Here is a 17,679-nt window from a genome sequence, read left to right as displayed (position 1 = left end):
ACGTTAAGCGAAAAGAAACAGTTCTTTTTTCTTCTATTTCTCTTTGTATTTAAGAGGCTAATCGGATGATTTTCATTTTAATCAAATTTAAATCATTTTTTAAGAAGAGCATGCACCCAACTCTTCATCACTAAGGAAAGTGTTGTTTTTAAAAAAACTTTTTAAAAGCTAGTGTTAACCAAAAAAAAACAAAAACAGTTGTTTGGAAAAAAATATTGACATTTGCTTTTTTTTTCTTCTTTTTTTTATCGATTAATGATTATTTTTGAACTGAATCTTTTTCTAAAATTTTCAAATTTTCAGTTGACTATCAAATCTTAACAAATATCAATATTTAAAAGCGAAAGTTGTACACAGCTCCGGACTTTTTAATTAATTTTTTTTAGCTGTGTTAATTGGCGTTCGAAAAGATGCTTCACGCTGTTTATCCGATTATTTATATATAAAAAAAATAATCAAAAATTCGAACGAAGTCGTTTGAAATCAGTATTTACAAACTTTGAGACGAAATCTTTTTACAAAGAAAATATGTTATTACAAAGTGAAGATTTTTCAAGCTACAATAAAACGCTCCAGTAGACATTCACTTCACATTCTTTAAAGAATCGTTTTGTCTTTTCAGTTTCTGATACCAAGAAGGTAGTTCAGCATTCGTCTAAAATAATCAATCGCTATTTTGTGAAACGAAAAAAAGATAGAATAAAAACTATACGACAAAACAAAAAACAACGAACTTACGAATAAAATCGGTTTCAAGGACCTAACGTTCGGGTCATCAGACGCGTTCAACTTTCGCGGCTCATACAGAGATGATGCAGTGTTCTGCGTAGTTTCGGTAGAGTTTGATTTCATTTTCATGATAACGTCTTTCAATACTGAAAGCTCCTTTAGTGACAAAAATCGATGCAAAGTTAAAGCACATTTTTCAAATAACTTTTTAGTTTTTTTTTTTTTTAAATGCATCATATAAAGAGATATACTTCTCTTTGATTTAGAAGTCTCTCAAGGTCCGCAGCCATTTGATTGTTACTGATCGAGAGTTTTTCATTTTCTGTTTTCAATCTTCTAAAAGACGCAACAAACGATGCATTTTACAAAATTGCAGCGGGTTTAACGCTTAGAAAATATTCAAAAAATACATTATAAAACTCTGATGTAGAATAAGGACTTTTTTTCTAACAGAGTAAAATGTTTATCATGAAGGCATCGCCCCAGTAACTGATTTCAATTTAATTTTTGTAAAGAGAAAAAGTAATAATAATAATAAAAATAAAGTAGGTATATATAGGTTTACTTAATATCATTTTCCAAAGTCATGATGGTATCTTTTAAAGATTGATTCTGTCCATCCCGAGTGCGGATACTTTCTATAAGGTAGTTGTATGGTTGCTGGGCTTCATTCAAGAGAGAAGTAGATTGTCTCAACTAGGTTAATAAACTAAGCGAGGTTAACAAACTCAGCGAGGTTACTGACGTCGTTAGAAGTCGTTCCCTTTTACTCCAAGATCATCAGTCTCATAAAAGTTTCACGAATCTTTTAAAGTTTTGCAGTTTTTTTTTTTTACTAAGTTATAGCAGTTTTAGTCATAGACCGTCATCACAAATTCGTATAAAATATTCGTGTAAGATGTCTAAGATATACGTCATAAATTCCAAATTTACCTCTTCAGCGATTTGTTTACGCTTTGTTGACTCTCTTTCCACCTCGCTGCGTAAAGAAGAATTTGCTCTTTCAAGCTGTAGAACCCGTCTGGCCAACTGCACGCTAACACAAAAAATTTCAATAATAAAAAAAAAAAGGACAAAATAACACATTTTAGCAGTCAAAAAAGCAATACTAAACTGCTTCAAACCTTTGTTGCATTCTTCGTTTAGCGGTGCTTGGTATGTTAGCCCCATAACCATATGCAAACAACACCCTTTCCCCATCAACTTCATTTGTTACTAAAAATTTTAAACAGAACAATGTTTTTAAAAATAAAAAACATTTAATGACTTTAAAAAGTATGAATTAGGGACAATAAAAACACAACACTAACATCTTTTTTTTTCGTCAATTGCTACACTTATCGTCTCCTGAAAGCATGGTTATAAAAAGCTATTTGCTAGAACCCGTAGTTTGTCGTCAGAGAAATGTTTAGCATAGCTCAATATAAATTAATAAATAAACGACAGGAAGTGATTGTACAAGTGACGTTAAGAAGTCATGCAAATGTTTTGAAAATTAAGGAGATAAAATTACGAATATGAAAAACGTTCAAAACTAATAAATTTACCAAACAACGCGGTAATTTTTAGGATGACACAAAAATGATCAAATAAACAAAAACAAACAAAAAACAAAAAAACAGACAGGAAAATGATGGCAAATGACGAATAAAATGGCATCTTTTTTCCGAAAGCTTTTTTTCTTTATAAAAAAAAAGAAAAAAAAAAAGCACGTTGTTGTTTATGTTTATGCTCGAAATATAAGAAGCAGAAACATAAATCGAAAGAGAATGGAAGCCATTCTCTAAAGTAGATAAATAACCTACGTCGTGAACCATTTTCTTTAAAGAAACTGAATGCTCTAAATCTTTAAAAAAAAGAAAAAAAAAACAAAACAAAAAAACATGATGGATTAAGTCATCATAACGATTTACAACATCATTTGAAAAGTTTTGGTTGAGAGTGGATTTTGTTAGAAGTTCCTTTGAAAAATCTAATACATGCTTTATGATTCTATCAAAATTATGTTGATAATTTACTGGGGATGTAGTTTAACATTGACACCATTCAGCTGTCCAGTATTCACTGCTGTTGCGTGAGACGACCATTTTAAATTTTTTCCATGCATCAAATTCATTAAACAAGCCTTCTTGTTCATTGAAAATATCTAATGATGATCCACTTTTACATTTTAATCTACTCGATTTAAATTCTCTTACAAATGTAGCTAATGTTCCATTTGTACATGCTATTTTTTGTCACCAAATTAGCTGCATGTGATGCAAAAAAATACAAAACTGGTTTGTATTTGGTAGTGTGACTCTCTTCTGAGAATCAGATTTGTTGCTAACAATTTTTCCTTAGAATTCAACTTTGCATTAAAAGTTTTTCTTCTTCTTGGCAAACTACTTATCAGCTATCATAACCTTTCTTGCTTATCCTTCATATGTTCTAAAAGGGTACAACAAATAACAATTTCTTTTGATTGAAATCTTGTGTAAATTGCTTAGTACTTTACTAATGGGTATATCTTGTCTTCTTATTGCACCAACACAAGATTTTACATCCATGTTTCCACATTTTTTACTTATAATAAGCTCTGATAAAAACAATATTGATGTATGTACATATATTCTTATTGTAATTACATTATATATCAGCTTTTCCTTAATATTATACAGTGGAAAGTATATGTAATTTAATTAGTTACAAACTGATATTGTTTAATAGATTTAATTTTTGCTGTTTAACAATTCCAAAAAACAAGTAAAATAGTCTAATAGAGGCACAAAATTATTGAAGAAAATTTAAAGACAGCACTGAGCATAGTAACAGATGAAAAAACGATCATTTAGAGTTATTTCTGAAAAATATTAGGCATGGCATAATATTACATAAAGAATTATTGGTTATCAAATATGCTAGAAACCATTACATTCATATTCATTTAAATTTTGTAAGTTGTCCTCCCAAGACTATTCATAAACTACAGCTACTAGACAGATCTTTTATGAAACCCTTGAAAGCCTATTTTAGTAAAGCATTAGCTAGATGGATGTGGATGAATTCTAGTGCCAAAACTACTAATTATGATATTACCAGTAAATTGTAAAAGCTGTATGATTGGCACACCCATCGGCAGAAGAAAAGAATTACTCTGGCAAGCTCCAGAAAAACCCTTTGGTGGGAGCAATTTTGACACTTTCCTGATCTCAAAACTATAAAAACTGAAATCATCCATCACCGTCCGTGAAAGAAATTTCATTTTTAAATTTATGCTTTATAAAAAACAGCAAATGACAGCATTAAAAGTTTTTGGCATTTTTACAGCCGCAGTAACCTTAGATTTTCATATTAAAAACAATTAAAAACATATAATCAGGTTAGAGAAACTAATTAAAATATAAAACTGAAAATAATTTCATTTTTACTAAATCTAAGAATGAGCAATTATTAATGATCTACATTGCTCTTTTGTTACGCTAACTTTAGGTATTCAGTATAAAATTTTGCGATCATTAATTGAATATTGTTTGTAACTTCCATGCTGTAATTTAACCAAAATTAAAAAATAATTTTTAATTTTGAAACTATATAACTTTTATCAAATCCAAGAAACAGCAATTATCATTTTTAAATTTGTGCTGTTACTCAAATTTTGAATTGCGCACTAAAAAATCTACATTTCAGTATTGTTATGGAATAATTTTTTAAAAGAATAGTTTTTTCAGTTTCTAAACCTAAATTGAAGCAAAAGAATGCCAAATCAAGCCAAATCACACGATGACTGCAGAAAAACCGTCTGTTTTCTCTGCATGAGAAAGAGCTCAAGGTATTGTGTTATTTTTTCCTTTTTCTTTAATAATTTGATTTATTTATAAAACATTTATTTCTTCATTTGAATATTTAACATAAAATTCTTTTGATATACATTATCTGATGAGCTTTATGTATTGTTTTCAGAGTTCTCACAAAATCTATGATGGATGATGTGTTGAGCATACTTTCATCAAGTCTTGATTTTGCTGACAACAGAGTGCCTCTTGAAATATGCGATACTTGCCGAATAACCATAGGAAAGAAGAAGAATGAAGCAGAAGTCAATTTACCACCTCTTTTTGACTTCACATCTGTCAAAGTTCGACCTTCAACAAGAGACAACAACTGTGACTGCCTAATCTGCCAGATTGGTCGAATGAAAGTTTTTCAAAAGCACCCACTTGAAGATCAAGAAAAATTGGAAACAGGCCAAACTCAAAGAAGATGCTCAGACTGCCTCTCCATTATTGGAAGAGGCATCTCACACAACTGTAACACATTTACATTTCGAGAAAATATGAGACAACTAGCCATCACGGATTCTAAAGTCTCTGAGCAAATTGCATCCACTATTGTTGCAGCCAAAAAATCCTCTCCACATGGGACAATCAGACTGTCTCATGCAGGTGGTGGTCGCCCCCTACCACTAACTAAAGGTGATTTAAGTATCTTTCAATTAGTGAAGCATAAGTCAACTGAGTGAGACAATTGCTTTTTGCTAGAGTTAAAAAAATTTAATGGCATTATTATGAATGTAATACAATCAAGACAATAATGTGATGTAATGATAACTTTCAGGTTCATTAAAAACAAAAAGACTCTTTGGTGATGGTCCTATCTTGAGCACTCAGGATCTTGTGCAAGTGCAAGTTAACACAGGCCTGTCAAACACAAACATGAAGAAGTTTGCATCAACCATCCATCACGTGTCCAAGGGTCAGATTTTGGAGCCTAACTTTCATGAAAAATTTTGTGATGCAGGAAAACAACTCAAAGATCATTTTATCCAAACAAAAATTCAGGTCAGTAATGATAAGTTGCAGAAACGCCAACAAATTGTTGTGCATTGCAAAAATCTTGCAGATCTCCTCAATGATGTTCTGTTGAGAAGACAAATCTATTCATCACACATTGTAAAGCTTGGCCTTGATGGTGGTGGTGGTTTCTTGAAAGTAAGTTTGGGCATTCAAGAGGCAGAGCAGAGCATGGAGGCAGGGTCACCACCAAACAAGAAAACTTTAGCCACACCAACTGCCAGGGACAGTGGAGTCAAGAAGCAGCTGCTAGTTGCAATTGCTGAGGATGTGCATGAAAATTACAGTAATATTCAAAAGATCCTCAATCTTCTTGTAATCGAGAAAGTTGACCTCCTTCTCTCAACAGATTTGAAGTTAGCCAACATTGTTTGCGGCCTTCAGTCACATGCCAGCTCTCACCCTTGCACATGGTGTGATGCCTCTCACAAGAATTTAGCCCAATGTGGCACCCCTTGAACATTTGGCTCTTTGAGACGATGCTTTGAGGATTTCAATGCAAATGGTCAGGATTTGAAGAAAGCTAAGCTATTCAAAAATGTTGTCAACCTGCCACTTCTAAATGTACCAGACAGCACACTTGTCTTGGACGTCATTCCACCAATGGAACTTCACCTACTTCTGGGTGTTGTAAACCATCTTTACAACATTCTAAGGGAGTCTTGGCCAAAAGTCTCAGCTTGGCTAAATGATCTACATATCAAACCACAGCCTTTTCATGGTGGGCAGTTTGCTGGCAATGAATGCAAGAAAATGCTGAAGAATGTGGATCTTCTTCAGAGAATGGCAGAACAAGATAGCGCATTTGACATCTTTGATACAATTGACACACTGCAAAAATTTGATTCTGTGGTTTCTGCATGCTTTGGAAACAAATTGGAACCTGACTATGTAAAAAGAATTGATAAATTTCACACTGCATACTTGTCTCTGACAAGAGGAAGAATCACTCCAAAGGTTCATGCAGTATTTTTCCACATGAAAGAGTTCATTGAAAAACAAAGGGAACCACTAGGAAAATACAGTGAACAGGCAGTAGAGGCTATGCACCACAACTTCAAATTACACTGGAGTAGATACAAAAGGCCAATTGATCATCCTGAATATGGGAAGTGGCTAGAAACCTGTTTGGTTGACTACAACAGCAAAAGCTTGTAAGAAAGAGAAAAGTATGAATACTAGAAAATAGTGCACATTTTCTAATACTTCAATGAGAAAAACTGCTTTTTTCACTCTTGGATAACTTGTTGAGTAAAAGCTGTAGAACTCAACCATAACTTAAGGATCATTGATGAAACTATCAAAGATGCAATTTTCCGTTGTAGTTTCTTCTGATTTTGCAGATTATTTTATAGCAACTATTGAATATCTTTTGTTTTAGAAAAAAATAGTGTTTAAAAACTTGATTTGTTATATAATCTTTTGCAATTTTTTGTTAAACAGTTACCTTTTGTGTTTTTTATGCCAATCTAGAATAAAGAATATTTATAATACTGTAAAAATGCCAATAAATATTGAATGCTGTCATTTTCAATTTTTTAAGAATAAGCAAAATTTTAAACACACTTTTCTTCTGCGGACGGCGATAGATGATTTCAGTTTTTATAGTTTTGAGATCAGGAAAATGTCAAAATTGCTCCCACCAAAGGGTTTTTCTGGAGCTTGCCAGAGTAATTCTTTTCTTCTGCCAATGGGTGTGTTGGATATAGCCCAAAATAAATTTAAATACATTCCCATTAGATCAAACATATTTTCTGACCTTAATTATTTACCATCTATGATAATAGACATTCTAATGGAATTTGAGCCATGAATGAGCCATCAACAGCCAACAACACTCTTACTTGCAGCACTTAGCAACCCCTATAAACCTTTACAACAATAACCTCCAACACCATAGCTGCTACTACAACACCTCCCACCACAGCAACCCTATCTGAAATGTTTTTAACTCTCAATTCAGATGCCAAATCTTCAATCACCAATGTTTTGCATTTTTTATATCCGATTTCAAATGTTTTTCAAAATAGAATTTATACTAGATTATAACTGAATGGAAAAAAAAAAGATGAAACATACAACTAAATAAAAAAAAACTAAGCAGACAAAACATATTACAAGTTTAAAGATTGTGTCCAGGCAACCATCCATATTTGATAGTTATTGATTTTCTAACATAATTTATTTAAACTTTTATGCTTTTGTTAAGTAACCTATAATTACATTTTTATTTTTAATTCAATCAATAAGTGTTTCTAGTTTCATAAATTTTTTTTGTCACTTTATTAAGTAATATCTCTATTATTCTTAAATGTCTGTGGCTATCCACCTCTCCCCTAAGACTGATCAAATATTATTTATGATATATTAACACTTTAAAATGTAAATTTACATTTTAAATATTATGGGTACAGATTAAAAACTGAAATTTGATTGATTCATAGTAGACTGTACAACTTTTTATTAAAACCCCCCAAATAAAGTTTTTCCCATTCTAGTTTTTGAGTTTTCTGACAGTTTAATTAGTGCAGTTTTAAAATCAACAAACTGCAAGCTATGCATCATGTGGGTTGTTTCATAGATGGAAATAATGCATTTATGAAACAACCCACATTATTAAGTAATCACAACTAACAGATGTTCTATCTTCAAAAAACTGAACATATTCAAAATTATGTTTTTAAATAAATCTTGGAATAAACAATAAATTTGTTAAAAATGTAAAAAGATTTCATTCATTCAGTTTAATTATTCACATTAATTTTTCTAGATTCATTAAAAATTTTGTTGCAGTTTTTTTTGAAAAAGAATGAAGATTTATTCCATTCTTATTAAAAGAAGAAATTGATCTTGTCATTTTAGATAGAAACCTGCCCATCTTACAATGGAATGAACTTTTGTAAGATTTTAAATGTTGAACAGACCCTTAACAACTACAAAGGGTGTCCCATAACAAGCAAAAAAAACTTCTTTTTTGAAAAGTGTTGCGCATACTCATTTTTTTTTTTTTACATTAATTGACATTTTGCTCCAAACCAAAAATATTTCCAAATAACTTCTTCTGAGCTGAAAAAGGATTTTTTTTTAAACTTTTTTTATTACTACATTTACTTATAAATATATCTTCAACCACACAGTTTTTCAATCATGTGGTTCTTTAACAATTGACAACAATTCTCTGAATTGCACACTTGAATTGCACACTTGAATTAAAACTGAAAGATATTATAAAGCTAACTATTATACAAACTTTCTTAACTTTAAATTTTAAACTAAAGCCAGCTACATGTAAGAAAATATTCAAAATGCTCCAATAAAAATTTGAATTATTGTTTAATCATAATTTGCATCCCATTGATGCCAGAAAATCAGGTCCAAAATTTTCATAGCATCATACAACTCAGTGTCTTCATCATATTCTTGGAAATGCATTTTTAAAGTGTTAATAAACTTAAAATTCACATACTTTTGCATTATTTAATACCAAGGAACATCTTTAGATGAGTTACCCACTCTCTTTAATTTAATACCAAGGAACATCTTTAGATGAGTTACCCACTATCTTTAATTTAATACAGAGGAACATCTTTAGATGAGTTACCCAATCTCTTTAACTTGAAAACCTTTTCAATTATTGGATTTGTGCCCGGCTTTGCCCATCTTTGAAACACTTTTATAATAGAGTTGCTTTGCCTAGATTTGTAAGAACCAATAGCATATGTGAAATTCACTCATAGCATTTATCTTGATACCTGATCATTTAAATGCCCTAAACTAAACAAGTAAATCATAATAGGAGAAAAAAAAACAAATCTATGCCTCAAACTTGCTTAGAAAAATTTAGTTTTTCACTCAAAGCATCCTATCAGGCAGCATGTTTTTTCACTCAAAGCATCCTATCAGGCAGCATGTTTTTTCACTCAAAGCATCCTATCAGGCAGCATGTTTTTTGCAGCAAAATTTTGAAGATTAATAACAAATAAATTTAAATGCTGCACAAAGAATTTTTTGAATTAGATCATAACATTTGTCAACTTGGACAATATAATTACTGCAAAACAAAACAAAACAAAAACAAAGAGCATTTTTGTAACTGTCTGATTTTGGTCTCGCAGAGTCTCAGGAAAACTCTTAATAATCCAATAATCATTGTTTTTTTTAATAAAATTAGTCTTACATTCAGCTGCTTGCATTACTACATCATCCAATTCTTGTTCTAACTTCTCGTATATTGTGAGTTTTGACTTTAATTCTTGATTTTTTGTTTCCAGCTCTGAAATCTCTTTGTCAGAAAATGCCTTCAGTGCATAATACTCTTTACTCAGGGTCTATATACACAAGTGGAAATATTCTTATTACGATTATCAGATTAATGCTCATATTTTTATACATAATTTGTTTCCTGATTAAAAAACGTAAAATGTTTAAGAGTAATTTATTTTTAATTTACTTGAAGCAACTGCACCAATGTTTTATCTAGTTATCTAAATAACACAACTAGTAAATTTTTTTTTTCAATACCATAAATAGTTCTTACATGGACAACTTTATATATATATATATATATATATATATATATATATATATATATATATATATATATATATATATATATATATATATTTACTTATTTGTATAAAATGAATAAAAACACCTTTTTATGGAACTCTGAGTTTCATGCCTTACGGCAATCATCAGCCATAGTGTATATCGTTACTTAAAAACCGTTTAAAAATTACAAATTAAAATCACGGTAGAACGAGTTCTGACGTTACTAAACCGAAACAAAACAAAAAGACGTCAAAGGTTTTAGTCCCTGGTGTCGAATAAGGATAGCAAAAATTTCTTTGCATGCCGGCACTTTGATATTATTTCATATCTTTTGTTAAGTAAGTTTTCTCCTTTGTATGATAATATATGAAATTTTTCGTGGAGACAAAGGTTACAAACTTTTGCTGCTTGATTGTAGGGTTTGCATTGTGCTACAATCTTCCATGTAATCACCGGTTTCAGATTTTTAGATTTTAGCATCCATATTTCTTTGGAAAGTTCGGTGTCATTTTTATATTTTAGTGCGTTGAAAGATTTAAGATGGTTGGCATATCTAAGTTTAAATATAGTTTCACTTATACCGAAATAAACTTTGTCTTTGAATTGAGGATCTCCAGAACTTACAGTGGCTTGGTATACGACATTGCTAGAAAGGCATTGGTTGTTTAACGGAAAATTTTTTTTGTCTATGCAGTTGCATTCTTTTGTTGTTTTATATTTATCGCTTTGAAGAATTTTGTTATTATGTGCATTTATTAAAGAATTGATATTGGGCATGCAACTATAACTAACTTTAATATAGTTTCGATTAAAAATTTTATGAAGCCTGTGTCCTATTGGAAAGTGTTTGTCAATTAAAGCTAAGAAGCGCTTTCCAATATTAGTTTCAACATTTTTGCTATACGGGGGGTTATACCATATAATTTTACGTTTGCGATGTTTACTTTGATGCTTGTCTATTTGTGGTTGGTAGGTGAGTTTTGAATTGTATCCTGATTTCCGTAAAGCCTCTTCATAAGGAAGAATAGAGTTTCCAATAGGACACAGGCTTCATAAAATTTTTAATCGAAACTATATTAAAGTTAGTTATAGTTGCATGCCCAATATCAATTCTTTAATAAATGCACATAATAACAAAATTCTTCAAAGCGATAAATATAAAACAACAAAAGAATGCAACTGCATAGACAAAAAAAATTTTCCGTTAAACAACCAATGCCTTTCTAGCAATGTCGTATACCAAGCCACTGTAAGTTCTGGAGATCCTCAATTCAAAGACAAAGTTTATTTCGGTATAAGTGAAACTATATTTAAACTTAGATATGCCAACCATCTTAAATCTTTCAACGCACTAAAATATAAAAATGACACCGAACTTTCCAAAGAAATATGGATGCTAAAATCTAAAAATCTGAAACCGGTGATTACATGGAAGATTGTAGCACAATGCAAACCCTACAATCAAGCAGCAAAAGTTTGTAACCTTTGTCTCCACGAAAAATTTCATATATTATCATACAAAGGAGAAAACTTACTTAACAAAAGATATGAAATAATATCAAAGTGCCGGCATGCAAAGAAATTTTTGCTATCCTTATTCGACACCAGGGACTAAAACCTTTGACGTCTTTTTGTTTTGTTTCGGTTTAGTAACGTCAGAACTCGTTCTACCGTGATTTTAATTTGTAATTTTTAAACGGTTTTTAAGTAACGATATACACTATGGCTGATGATTGCCGTAAGGCATGAAACTCAGAGTTCCATAAAAAGGTGTTTTTATTCATTTTATACAAATAAATAAATATTGCTCTATTATTCAATAGTATCGAGCACTCTCAAACGCACAAGAGTATTTGTATTATTATACTATAACAATACATTATATACTTTGTATATATATATATATATATATATATATATATATATATATATATATATATATATATATATATATATATATCTTCAAATGCTTCAAAAAATTTAAAAAAAAAAGAAACAAAGCTTAACCTCTACTTTCTTTGATAAGGTTTCATTCTGAAGTGTCATTTGTTTACAGTTCTTCATAGCTTCTTCATGAAGTAGTTGGATCCGATCTAACTCAAAAGATTTCAACTGGGTTTCATTCTCCTTTTCACTAACTCTACTACCTGTACTAATCTGTAATAAGCGAAACCTATAATAAAATGCAATTAAAATGCCAATTAAAATCATTCACTGCCAATAATTATTTGATCATGGCACATATAACTCAAGATATTTTATTTTAAGAAAAACTATTCTTTATTTTCAAAACAGGAAATAAATGAAATGAAAGGAAGTAACTGAACAAATGATAAAAATTTATAAAAAATCTCTAATATAATTCAGTAGTAAGAAAGCAATTCTTGATAGTAAGGTGATAGTAACATAAATATCACATTGTTAAAAATTAAATAAAACATACTCAGCCAACAGTTCACTATACTTTTGCTGAATTTGCTTCTCTGACTGCATAAGCCTCTCATTTTCAAGAACAGCCATTTCTTTGGCTTCACGTAAACTTCTGAAGAAAAAGAAAACAACTCTTAAAACAAAAGTTTCATTACATAAGCAAGACGACATGACATAAATTTTATTTATAAAAATTGTTATGATCAGATTATAGGATGACAAAAAATGCTAACAAAAGTATTTAAGCAAAGCCAAATAAATTTTGTTTTATCACCTTACCACTTTACACTAGTCTATGTAATTTAGCTTTGATATTACTTAATTATGTGCTTTTAGAGTGTAAAACAAGCATGTAGCTATTTTTAAAACTTTTGTCAAGGAAAACTTCAGTGTGAAATTGTACTTGCACACCATTGATGTTTCAAATAACTGGAAGATCATCAAAAATTGGGTCCAGGGAAATTCAATGGTCTTCATGAGAAAATAGGCTCACAAGACCATTATCAATCATGAAGCAGTTTGTCACTAAAAAGAAGCTCAATCTCTAGCCATACAGTTTAATTGTTTAACTATGATTAAAAAAACTTGTGCTAGTATGCTTTTTTTTCTTGGTAAGATGCAAATACAAAAGATTCTTGAGGTGGTTTCTTTTGTGGACATAGCAGTACTTTGGCAATATGGAATGGATATTTCAACAAGACTCAGCACCAGCCTAAAATGGAAAAATGAATGGGCAAGGCCCTTTTTCCAGGCTTTGTCACATCTGTTAAATGGCAACCCTACTCTCCAGATTTCAATCCAATCGACCACAGTGTGAAGTCAATTTTGGCCCATCACTGAAAATTTCAAGACACATTTGAAGCTCTGTCTATGTTGTTACAAAAAGTCCATGTTATTTTTATTTGTAGTTGTTTTGTTAAATTTGTTTTGCTTAATAAATTTACAGCAGAAAATATTTCAGCCAGTAATTTTTTTGTCATCCTGTACACAACAATAAAAAAAGAATTTTAAAAGATTTAGCACCTGTTCTCTCTTTCATATACTTCTTTAGACATCTCTTTCAACTTTTGAAGTTCAATATTAGTTTTGCTTGAAACTTCATCCAATTCTTTTTTCAGTTTTTCTTCATATTCATGCTTATAATGATCTCTTATAACAAAAATAGAAGAATCACTTAATCATAAGTTGAGAATATCAAAAGTTGCATTAAAATCTGCTTAGCAAAACCTGTGACTTTGATTCAATGAAATTTGAAAAAACTTATAGTTTGGTTTAGCTGAATCAAACTTATAGTTTGATTCAGCTAAACCAAACTATAAGTTTGCTCTTTAATGATTAACCAGCTAATAATAGTGAAAAGTAATAAGACTCAATCTGGAACAATAAAAAACTAACTTTGGTTATTGTTATATAGACATTTTAGAAACTTTGCGTTTATTTTTAGAAACTGCTTGTTGAATTTTAGAATCTGCTTGCAGATTTTTAGACTACTAATAAGAAAAAAAATTCTAATTTTTTATGAAAAAATTCCACAAATTTAAATTTTCTATAAAAAAATCTATATAAGTAGAATTTCATACATATTAATTTTCAGTTTTATAGCTTAGTATTGCTATTTTATTGGTGGAAATCAGCAAAATGTTTTAAAAAATCAAGAGTTACAATTTTAGCAGGAGGTAACAATTAGTTTTATTACCTTGAGGTAAGGAACTTTTCATAGAGCTCTTCTCTGGCTGCTTTTACACTGTCTAATTGGCTTTCAATTAAATGATGACGTTCCTCCAAAAACTTATACCTTGGAGATATTTCATTTAACTGTTTACTCAGGTATTCTTTATCTTGTTTTAGCAATGCATTCGTTTGCATTAATTCTGCCATCTGAAAGTTAGAGCTAAAGCATTTTATAGATTATTCTTTGCAAGAAATTAGACAACTTAAAAAGCTTTTAAAATTGAAACTTTTCATTTAAAAAGAACTTTAATTTTAAAAGCTTTTTAAGAAAAAGAAATATGAGTTGATTCCAGGAAGTGAAATTTTATAGCATGAAAAAAACAGAAAACTACACAAAAGAAATGTAGTTTACAGTCATTTCTACACTGCTATAGTTAAGTTAGCATACACAGCTAAGTTTTAGCACACAGCAATAAATTAGTACTGTTCAGAAACTTAGCTTATATTTATTAACAAATTGAGCCGATGAAACAATAATGATCTAAATTGGCACTTAATAATATTTAATCCTTTAAGTTTTTAACAATTAGTGCTTTTGCAGCTTTTTTTTTATTTAGAAAAATAGTAGATGCCACTAATTTAAAAAAAAAGAAAAGGATTTAATGACATACTTGAAGTCTAGACAGTTCCATTTGAGCTGACTTTTCTTCTAGCTCATTTTTATAAACTGTGTTTTGCTTTTCAAGCTCCATTATTTTCCTATCTAAAATATCACGTTCGCTAAAAACAAAACAAGTGGAGTGAAAATTTTAAAAAATTATTAGTATGTGTGTGTGTGTGTAAAAAAAATAAAATCTAAATTATTGAAGAGAAATTTACCTCATTACATTATCAAAGTTTTCATTTCTATAGTGCTTGTGAGATAATTGTGCTCTCAGATCCTCAATTTGTACTTGCAGCTTCTGATTTCTTAAGTCACTCTCAGCTCTTGCAAATCGCTCATTTTCATGTTCCTATATTATTTAAATAGCATTGAGGCTTGAAGAATTCAACTAAGTGTTTCAACTAAGTGATTCTTGATTGAATTGAAGCAACTAGAAATTGATGTATAGAAATTCAAAAAAAATCTTTCTACACTTTTAGCTTATTGAAGTTTATCAAGTTTTTAATATCCCAATTTTCACACCCTAATTTTTGTATCTTAATTCAAATCCCCATCAAGATAAAAAGATACTTTTCAAACATGAATATAAAATAATAAACCCTGAATTGTGACTTAATTGTGATATTAGATGATTGAAACAATTTTTTTTTTTAAAAAAAAAAATACATCCTTTTAGTTAGCAAAAATTATATAATATAATGAACAGTTCTGCAACAAGCAGTTTTCTTACACTTGATTTTTTTTTTTAATGATAGTAAGCAGCACTAACCAAAATAAGTAAGGTACAAACACAAAACAAGAAGCCAAACTTGAGGCTAAATTTATGAGATACTTCCTTCTAAGCAAATATTTAAATACGACAAAAAAAAATTTATAAAAATTTCCTTTACTTGTTTTTCTTGAGATAGTTCTTCTTCTTTATCTCGTAAATCAGCAGCAAGAATTTCATTACGTTGTGACAAACTTTCAATTTGAATCTGAAGGGGGTTAACTCTTTCATGCATATGCAACTGGAAAAATGTAAAAAATTTTACTGAACAAATTACTTTTACTAGCACAAGTTAAGTAATTAGATCATAGAGTTTTGAACATGTCTCCATTTTTTTACTCGAGAAAAAAAAAATTGGGTCAAGCTCTTAATAAATAGAAATGAAATACCATCTCAACTTACAGAAAATAGTTCTTGCAAAGAAAGGTTATCTTCAGATTTCATTTTCAATATATTGTAATCTTCATCTGAAATATTTGTTGCTTTATTTAGAGATAGTTTGATAACCGCAACTTTATCAGATAATGAAGCACATTGTTCCTGGTACATTTTTAGCTGTTCTAAACTAGCTTTTAGGTCATTTTTTAACTTCTTTATTGCTTTTTCAGAGCTATCACGCAACATTTGAATTTGAGTTTCATACTTAGCATGTAAAAGTTGCTTAGCATGTACTGCATCTGATAACTGATCTTCAAGGTCATCTACTCTATTTAAGTGTTCTGCTTTTAAAGTATCAACAAGCAAACTTTTTTGACTTAACTCTATTTTAAGTTTCTGTATATCATGTAGAAGTTGTTTCTTAACCAAAAGTTCTTTTGTAACATACCGTGATTTTTCTACATCTGTTTCAGTAAATGCAGAGGATGATAATGATGTAGATGTAATATCTGTCAGTAGTGAACTAGAAGTTTCAAAATTAAAATTTGTGGACTGTTCTTCAGCCTTACTTGACTGCAATGTTGAGGTTACATCATTTGTTTGCAATGAAGACATTTAACATTAGGTGAAGTAGCAAAGAAAAATATAGTGAGTATCAGTAAAATATTCTTGTATAGTCATCATACATTTCTAAAAGGCTTAAAGATTTGTATAACCATAATTTTCTTTTAAATTACAGCTGCAATTAAAGAGAGAGTAAAGGTTACTATTCTAATATTTTCTTATTTGTTCTTCAATAATGAATTTTTTGAAAGAACGTGAATTAAGAATTAATTTTTATTGAAACAGTTTGGTGTCCCGTTCCGTATATAGGAGCGGGCAAAACAGAAAAGCTGCCCGTGCCATAAAAAAAGGAGAATGGCAAGGGGCATCAAGTTCAACTTTGCATATTGATATTAATAACTTTTTAGAGAGTAAGACATAAAAATAAAAGAAGCATTTAGCATATGAAATTGTAACAAACGAAGAAATCTTTTAAGTAGGTACCATACTAAGTCTTAAGGCAATTATACGTTACCCAACAACTTTGGACGAAGCTACTTTTAATTAACTTTAGACTTTAGTGTCCCTGAAGTTAAGGTTCTGTACTACAATTTAATTGTACGAAGCGCAATATCGAGACTTTAACCCTACGTCAGCTTGTTGTGCTTAAAACAAACTATTTATCTTTAATTTATAGTTTTGATAAGACAATAACAGGATCAAACAAAAAAGATGGATTTACGAAACGTTGGTCAAATGTACCGTGAAAAATGAGTTTTACTTGAACATTTCTGAGGTGATTTTTGTTAGAACCTCAAAACATTTTTTTTTTCAAATACTATAAAGGCCATTCAAGTTCCGCAGAATTATATTCATTTCTTAATGATTCATTAAAACAGCGCAAAATAAAAAAAAGTTCAAAAAATATTAAAAAATAAACTAAATTTGTTATTACTCAAGAAATATAAAACACAAGGTTTTAACAGTAGTAATTGTGTATAATTAATGATGATTGAAATTTCCGAGGTTCTCACAGAAACAAATCCAACTGCCTTCAACTCTTCCACTTTGTAATTTGTATTTGAATATTTTTATGAATGTCTGGATGCTCA

At 30.0% G+C, this 17,679-nt stretch overlaps 1 protein-coding gene across 2 annotated transcripts; it reads right to left on the bottom strand.

The window, feature by feature from the left end:
* Positions 1-465: 465 nt before the first annotated feature.
* Positions 466-17,454, bottom strand: LOC145193700 (progesterone-induced-blocking factor 1-like). Of its 2 annotated transcripts, XM_090077407.1 has the most exons (15): positions 16,049-17,454; positions 15,768-15,887; positions 15,093-15,226; positions 14,885-14,993; positions 14,239-14,420; positions 13,566-13,691; positions 12,556-12,654; positions 12,120-12,285; positions 9,739-9,889; positions 1,854-1,944; positions 1,663-1,765; positions 1,295-1,425; positions 981-1,065; positions 739-885; positions 466-655 (listed from the first exon to the last, which is right to left on the bottom strand). In XM_090077407.1, exons 1-15 carry the CDS (start codon positions 16,637-16,639, stop codon positions 584-586), a joined length of 2,307 nt encoding a protein of 768 aa, XP_089933533.1. In that variant the 5' UTR covers positions 16,640-17,454; the 3' UTR covers positions 466-583. The 2 variants fall into 2 exon arrangements, 1 of the variants encoding a protein (XP_089933533.1); XR_016449513.1 differs by lacking the exon at positions 1,295-1,425 and having other exon boundaries at positions 16,049-17,252.
* Positions 17,455-17,679: the final 225 nt, after the last annotated feature.

Source organism: Hydra viridissima, unplaced genomic scaffold, assembly GCF_058129835.1.
Source record: "Hydra viridissima isolate aposymbiotic clone 2 unplaced genomic scaffold, HvirCarnegie_v1 scaffold_2, whole genome shotgun sequence".
Lineage (NCBI taxonomy): Eukaryota > Metazoa > Cnidaria > Hydrozoa > Anthoathecata > Hydridae > Hydra > Hydra viridissima.
This window is presented reverse-complemented; position numbering and strand designations above follow the sequence as displayed.

What these genes read in the sequence shown, in the direction of transcription:
- LOC145193700 (XM_090077407.1), bottom strand. Translation starts at nt 16,639, where the DNA reads ATGTCTTCATTGCAAACAAATGATGTAACCTCAACATTGCAGTCAAGT. An exon ending in AACTTTGATAATGTAATGAG is followed by an intron (nt 14,994 to 15,092) that starts GTAAATTTCTCT and finishes TTTTGTTTTTAG; the next exon opens with CGAACGTGATATTTTAGATA. An exon ending in GTATATGAAAGAGAGAACAG is followed by an intron (nt 12,655 to 13,565) that starts GTGCTAAATCTT and finishes CTTTTTCTTCAG; the next exon opens with AAGTTTACGTGAAGCCAAAG.